Source organism: Terrapene carolina, unplaced genomic scaffold (assembly GCF_002925995.2).
Source record: "Terrapene carolina triunguis isolate 2854851 unplaced genomic scaffold, T_m_triunguis-2.0 Scaffold210, whole genome shotgun sequence".
Taxonomy (NCBI): Eukaryota; Metazoa; Chordata; order Testudines; family Emydidae; genus Terrapene; species Terrapene triunguis.
The window spans coordinates 3,975,343-3,982,398 of NW_020664561.1; the positions used below are offsets into that span (position 1 = coordinate 3,975,343).

Consider the following 7,056-nt stretch of genomic DNA (forward strand, 5'->3'; position numbering starts at 1 on the left):
TAGTCATGGGTTTACAGGGGATTCGATGCTTCAGCTGTTATACAGTCTCTGTGGGAGTATCCCTATTATTCGCTAGGCCCTAGCCACAGCTTTTTATAAGGACAATCCCATGACCCTGAGACTTAAGGCTACAGCATTCTTGTTTCTCACCCTGGCTCGCTAGTGAGTCCAAAAGAGTTCAGACACTTGTTAGAAATGTTACACCTTCAGGCAGCAATATAGCTAGTAATTATCTGCAGGGCCGCCTTTTACCAAAACCAAGAAAGCATTTATTAGTCAACTGGAGAACATCAATTAAGAGTCCACATTAGAATGGTAAAGCAAAGTTTAAGTCCAAGTATGTATTGGCCAAAGCAATTGCCCTACTGTTCCAGGGCCTCCTGGAGTCTCTTTCAGCCTCTCTGTGTCATGTGTGTCTGTCCTGGGCAGCAGCAAACTTAAGACACACTCTGTTAACACCTGGCCCCTGTGGCTCCAGAAGCAGCTGTGCTGTGGTCATATGTTCAGGTTCCTTGGTGGCCAGCCATTGAAAGTTAATGTTCAGTTGTTGGGGCTTCTGTTGACTCTCCTGGGACCTCCATTCACCTGTGTTGATTCCAATCAGTTCTAGGCAGGCTTATGTGATCTACAACCAACTCACTCCTTTGTCCCCAGGGAGAAATTAACCCCTTCATACTCAGGGGGAAGCAATGCAAAATGATTGAGTAAGTTGAGTCACACCTATTGTTCATAAGAATATTCCCACAATTCTCACACTTGTACTTTGTATCAATCTGGGACAAGATAGTTGAAGAGGAATGAAACCAGGAACTTCAAAGGCTTGGGCTTCTGAGTGGGTTTCAAGGTGTCTTTGTGAAGATCATTTATCAAAAAGGTCAAAAAATACAGATGTTCTTATTTGAGCCTCAGCCTGAGCATAAAGTGGTTTGACTTTGTGGGAAATGGCACAATTTCACAAAGATCTGTCTTTTCTTTAGTTGCTCATTATATTTGAAAGCAGCATTGCATGCATCATGTTGCCAGGATGGACAAAAGCTTCCCTTGCTCTCCATTGCTGTGCCAAGGGATGCATGCCCTGCCCCTAACTGGTGCCGCCCCTGGGGCAGCCCCAGCGATTGACAGGATTGTGCCTGAGCTGGGAACCTCACAACACCTGGTATGACACCATCTACTGAGATCACTCTGGCTGCAATGGTCCTTAGTAGACTAAGCATGTTTGATGATGTCGATGAGCCACTTTGTTTCCTCAAAAAATTTCAGACTCTTATCATCCCTCCTTTGTCCCAGATAGGCGTGAACGAGGGTTTGCATGAGCCATCACACACAAAGTATATGGTTGGTAGCTGTGAGCACCACATGACAAGCATTGTAGGCACACCAACTATTACAGCCCAACACTTTATGGGCTTCCCTAGGAAGGACACATGCAAGGATCACACACAAACAGAGGTTTACGTGGTCAGGCTGAAGTAATGGGAGTGCGTTCAGAAAAGCAGACCGACCAAATTAAACACAATTAACAGATCCAGATAACAATAGCAGTGAGACTTTTGCTTTAGTTTCGCTTGAATCGCTGTGTGCTGCTGGGACAAACCTACTCTGAGCCAAAGTCCTTCCTAGACAGGGATTCTGTGGTCTATAGAGCTCAGACCCTTCCCTCTACTCAGGGCTCTATCTCTTCCGTGTGAGAAGCGCTGAGTCCTTATCCAGCCCTAACTCAGGCCAGGCTCCAAGAGCTTCCCCTGCTCCCCCAGGGCCCGAGGGCTGCTGCCTTCCATGACACCCTTGTCCCTAATTCCACCCTAAAGTGACTTGTAGCCCCTGCCAGCGTGGGACTGTAGATGCACCTCCCCTAGGGAGAAGCACAGCATAGCGACTGAGCTTGCCTGCCTGCTGGAGAGCGCACACACAACAGTGATGGACAGACTGGGCCCTGGGTTGGTCTGTGAAGGGACCATGGGACCCAAGAGAGCAGCTGAGGGGGAGTTGTTTTTCTCAGCTACATGGAGAGGAAGCCATTTTCTGGCTCTCTCAGTCAGAGGTTTGAAATTGACTTGGAGCCCTGCTCTGATCCAGGAAGCTTAAGCACCCAGAAGCTGCGGCAAGCATAAGAGTTAGAAGACAACAGAGCCCACAAGCTCCTCCTGCACTTGAGGCTGGGGATCAGCAATGGCTCGATTCACCAGGTACACCAACCAGCCAACTATGAAGCTGCCAGCAGTGATGCCAGCTGCCCCTCGATCTTCAGTCACACTGCCTGAACCAGGCTAGTGGAGACTTTGGAAATGGTTGGGGATTTCTCTTATTATATCACTTGTTGTGGGGTTCAAAAACAGGGCTTGAATGGGACTTAACAGGCCTTGTGCACCCTTACTGCAGACTTTGCATCTACATTAGAGCAAGTTTACCCTACATAGAAGACAGGCTCTCACCTTGTTGAGATAGCTGACAACAGAGGTGCCCACCATAGTCCAGTCTGCCCATATGAATGCAAAGAAAAGAAGGGAAACCATGAACTGGACTCGCAGCTTGAAAAATGACACTTGTCAGAGGGGAAAAAAGGACCAAGGAAAATAAGCAAAAGTTACAGCAAGTAAAGCAACAATGAGAAAAATCTGAAGGTAGTAAGGCACCAAGGCACCTGTATAATCATCTAGGACTCTAGTTTTCAGAGGTTTAATGATCCGTTCTCTCTGGGTCAAGATGGTTTTCCTGGCTCCATCCCACTTCCCTGGCCTTCTCAGGCGATACTGGTATGAGGTGCAGGGGCCAAAGAAAACCTCCACGGCGAGCTTTGGATCCATGAGGAAGAGAGACAGGAGTTTGGGCTTGACCCCTGCCAGGCAGGCCACTTCATCCATGTACGGGATGTAATCCGTCTGGATGGTGTAGCGCTGGCTTTTCACATACCTGAAATGAGAAAGAGAAGTGCAGGTGTCTCTAGAGTGTGGTCAAATGGAGACTGCACTGACCAGGAAATGACATTCCTGAGGGATAAGGAGCTTCTATCCCTCTCTGAAATATGAGGAGAAGGAGATGCTGATGTACTTTTGCACCTTTGGAGGTTGGATTACTTCCACTCATTACAAAGATTAGAGCTGCTTTCTGTTCACTGACTGTGAGAGAAATTCACCCCTGCACAGAGATCCCTTGGGCCGTAATTGGGACACAAGTGCCACGTTGATCTTGTGTGTGGGATGGGGATGAGTTTCACTTCATTCTCCTTAGAAGAGCTGGATACATTCTCTAAAGCAACTGTGGCCTCAGACCTTACTCTGTCTTCTACTTAAAATCTTTATCTGGAGCTTCCCCAAATTATTCAACCCTCTGTATTTAAGTAGAATTGAAGGGCCAACCCTCCTGAAAGTTAAGTTGCTACACAATACTGAGGAGTGCTTAACAGCAAAGTAAAAGGGCTGGAAATTAACACCCAGCCATCCACAGAGTTGTCAACACTTGAAAATTTAGCATGAGTTGCGTGATATTCTTAGGATTTGGGGTTTAAACGTTTTTATGACCTCATGATTGAGAGTTTGATGTGAGCAATTTTTGCCATTATTCAATATATCTGCCTTCTCCCATTATTTTCAGTGTGACTGAAGCCAAAGAATGCCCTCAGTCAAGATGGCCACCATTCCCCTTACAGATTTCTCAAGTGGTACAGGCTGCTCCCAGTAAAGAGGTTCAGCATGTCCAATCTCACTGGGAACAATGGAAGCCATAGTGTCCTCAGTGAAAACAGCTGCCTCTGTGCTGAAAGGGCATCAAATAGTCAGGAAAAATATAGGGAGGCAGGGGAATGTGGGATGCAGGAGGGAGAGAGAGAGGAATAGGTGGTGGCAGTAAGGCAGAATGTGAGGGATAGAATTCTGTAACAAGAAAAAGGGAAGAATATATGGGGCAGATGGATAAACGTACTCACACAGATCATTTCCCCTTGTTTGGGGTTCAGTAGGACCCTGCTTCTTACACACTCTTTGTGATAAGACATACTTCCCTGGGAGACCTGGAGGATGGGTCCATGAAATGCAATGTTTGTTGGCTAAAGGTCCCCATGGGGATAAAGGGAGGCAAAAAGTGAAGCAGGGAAATAGGCAGAAGTGGGTGGGGAGCTGATTGCCCTGCTGCCTTCCCAGCATGCCCAGTGGTTACTGATTCACATAATAGTTCCTACCTTTTTGCCATTTCCTCTCTCTTCTGCGCAATATCGGCCATCATGTCGCTTGCTGAAGGCAATCCGTTCAGCCCTAGGAAAGAGAAGCCCAAGTCAGAAGGGAGATCCATGAGGTGCTCTCAGACACAGAGGCAACAGCTACTGGGCTATAAGAGGAACAAAGAAAAGATAAAGAGCCTCAGAGAAAAGAGCGTTGTTTGTGCCTCCTCTCTCTTCCCCTGCCCCCAAATAAACCCTAGAGAGTAACAGCTCTTGAACCCTCAGCAACACCTCCTGCCCCCAGGAAGGTTGAACATTCAGGGGGGCGTTGGAATTCGAAAGGCAGGGAGCTGGGAGTGGGTGAGCAAAGGAGAGGGCGTGAGCAAAAGTGCAAACTAACTGCAGCCAAAGGGTAAGAGAAAGCTAGCCAGACTCCAGCACCAACAGAGAGGGAGGGTGCAGGAGTACACGGAGAGCAGAGCTGGAAATGATCTTTTTGGGGGAAGTGACAGTTTTCACAGAAAGCTTCCAAAATAAAAACAACCAGGCCTCTATGCGTCACAAAGAAGCAAAGAACATAACCAGGGCACCTTTCAGTAGGAAGACAGCAGACGAAAGACGGAGAGCAGCGGAAATGTTGCAAGATGGCAGGTTGTCCACCTGAACAGCACTGGCTGTAGGATTTCCTTGGAAATGTCTGCGCTTTCTCTGCCCAGCAGGCACTAGACTATTTCCTGCATTTTGGTTCACGTACCCTTGAACACACGTGTCGCCCAACGACCCTGGAGTTCGGCAATGGGCATGATGGCCCCCAGTGGCTGGATGAGGCCAATGAAAGCCAGAGTTGGCTTCTCCAGCTGAGGAGGGAAGACAAATTTATACAGGGAGACCTGGTTTTTGATCACTTTGGCACAATCCCCAAGGAAGGGGAAAGAGAAGCTGTATCCCGTAGCGAAGACAACCACATCAATGTCCTCCTCTCTGGTGCCGTCTTCAAAGATGGCGCTGGTTTCGGTGAACTCTCTGATGTTTGGTTTTACCTGCACCTTGCCCGAGATGATGCGGTTTGGCAGGTCGTCGTTGAAGGTTGGGTGCTGGCTGAAAAACCTGAATGGCACAAAGGAAATACAAGAAATGTGAAGATCTCTTTGGGCAGGAGGTGACCTTCCTCAGGGCAGGAAGCTGCCAGGAGAAAAGAGAACTATTTCCTCCCACACAGAATGTGCTAGCACTGCAACTGGAAGTCATGGGAAGGACACATCAGGTTATTCAGTCCATTCTGCTGCACATGCAGGATCACTCCATGTAAGGAATTCTATTGCTTTGTCCAGTCTATGCATCCACCACTTCCTCTGATAAACTGTTTTTGTTCTGTGTTTGTCCAGCATCTTGCACCATGGGATCCTGGTCCTTGAGTAGGCCTCCTTGGTGCTACCACAAATCAATTAATAAATAATAACAAACAATTCCCTGGTCTAACAGCTTGCCATTTGCAAGTTCTTTCAGGTATTCAGCTTAAATTATCTCTTTCTTAGGCCATGTCTACACTAGCACCTATGTCAGCAAAACTTTTGTCACTCAGGGGTGTGAAAAAACACCCCGAGCAATGTAAGTCTTGTCAGCATAAGCGCTCATGTTTCACAGTGCTATGTCGGCAGGAGAGCATCTCCTGCCAACATAGTTACGGCTGCTCGTTGAGCTCGTTTTACTATATCAATGGGAGAGCTCTCTCCCATCGGCATAATGTGGCTACATGAGTGATCTTACAGCGGCACAGCTGTATCGGTACATCTGTGCCAATGTAAGCTTGTAAGTGAAGACATGGCCTTAATGATGTCATCCAGTACCATTCTGTTTACTCCCATATATCACACAAAATAACTCCTCCCCTTCCTTGGCATTTACATCTCTCAAGGATATTTTTAACCCAAGGGATAGTCATGTTTTAGAGGGCAGCAGTGGGAATAAGAGCTAGGCCTCAGGTGAGGCAAATGCTGACAGATTTGGCATAGCAGCAGCAGCAATGAGAGCTGGGCCCCAGGTGATGGACAGAGATTGGCTGGGGGGAATCTGGCACAGCAAGGGATTGAACCCAGGCCTTAGAGACTCTAGCTGCAGGTTTGCCTGAGATCTTACATTCTGTCATGGGGCCTGAGGCTCTGCCCCTTTCTCCAGTGCTTGACAGACCCCAGCTCTCCATTCTCCTGTGGAGTCTGTGTGGGCAGAATGAACATGACCCTTCCACTCCTGGCTCCACAGCCTGGAGAAAGTCTCCTGATCTCCCCAGCTCACCTGTGTGCAGGCTGCAGGCCATAGATTGCATGGTTGAATTTTGCATTCAGTTTCTTCTCTGAAAAGTAGTTAAGCAGGCATAGAGGCACAATGCGCTTGAGGAATTCCACATAGCGAGTGATATAAATTGTGTCCATGGGGTACCCTTCTTCTCCAATCCGACCAAGTATCCATGCACCCCGCCTGGTGCTAAGGAAAACCTGAAAGAGGGAGAAACAGGAGCTGTTGGAAACCACAGGCCTTTGAGTGACTTGCCAAAAGCCTCTCTGGCTGAGAGCCATTCTCATGAGAGCGAATGGTTCACATCTAGTTGTGTTTCTTTATGATTTCCTAATAAGAGCTTTGTCACACATCTGTTCATGGTGCAGCCAGGGCTGGCTCTAGGTTTTTTGCTGCCCCAAGCAAAAAAAATTTTGGCTGCCCCCCCCCGGTGCGCCTTTTTTTGGCTTTTACACATGTTTGCACTTTGCAGTTTTGTTTTGACTTTTCAAAATTTAAAAAAAAATGAAAACAGAGAATTTGTAGTTAGTGAAATAAAACAATTTCCTACTAGTGTAATTTTAACATTTAATTTTAACAAAAACACAATTACAAACAATTTGAGTTCAACT

At 47.3% G+C, this 7,056-nt stretch overlaps 1 protein-coding gene across 1 annotated transcript in view; it reads right to left on the reverse strand.

Moving 5' to 3' along the window:
- Nucleotides 1-1,584: 1,584 nt before the first annotated feature.
- LOC113407271 (dimethylaniline monooxygenase [N-oxide-forming] 5-like) overlaps nucleotides 1,585-7,056 on the reverse strand; it is an 84,912-nt gene continuing 79,440 nt past the window's right edge. The window contains exons 3-6 of the mRNA XM_026655587.1: nucleotides 6,446-6,645; nucleotides 4,908-5,260; nucleotides 4,175-4,247; nucleotides 1,585-2,910 (exon numbers count right to left, since the gene is read on the reverse strand). Of these exons, the coding sequence (XP_026511372.1) occupies nucleotides 2,547-2,910; nucleotides 4,175-4,247; nucleotides 4,908-5,260; nucleotides 6,446-6,645 (990 nt within the window). The 3' untranslated portion in view covers nucleotides 1,585-2,546. The remainder of the gene's footprint in view (nucleotides 2,911-4,174; nucleotides 4,248-4,907; nucleotides 5,261-6,445; nucleotides 6,646-7,056) is intronic.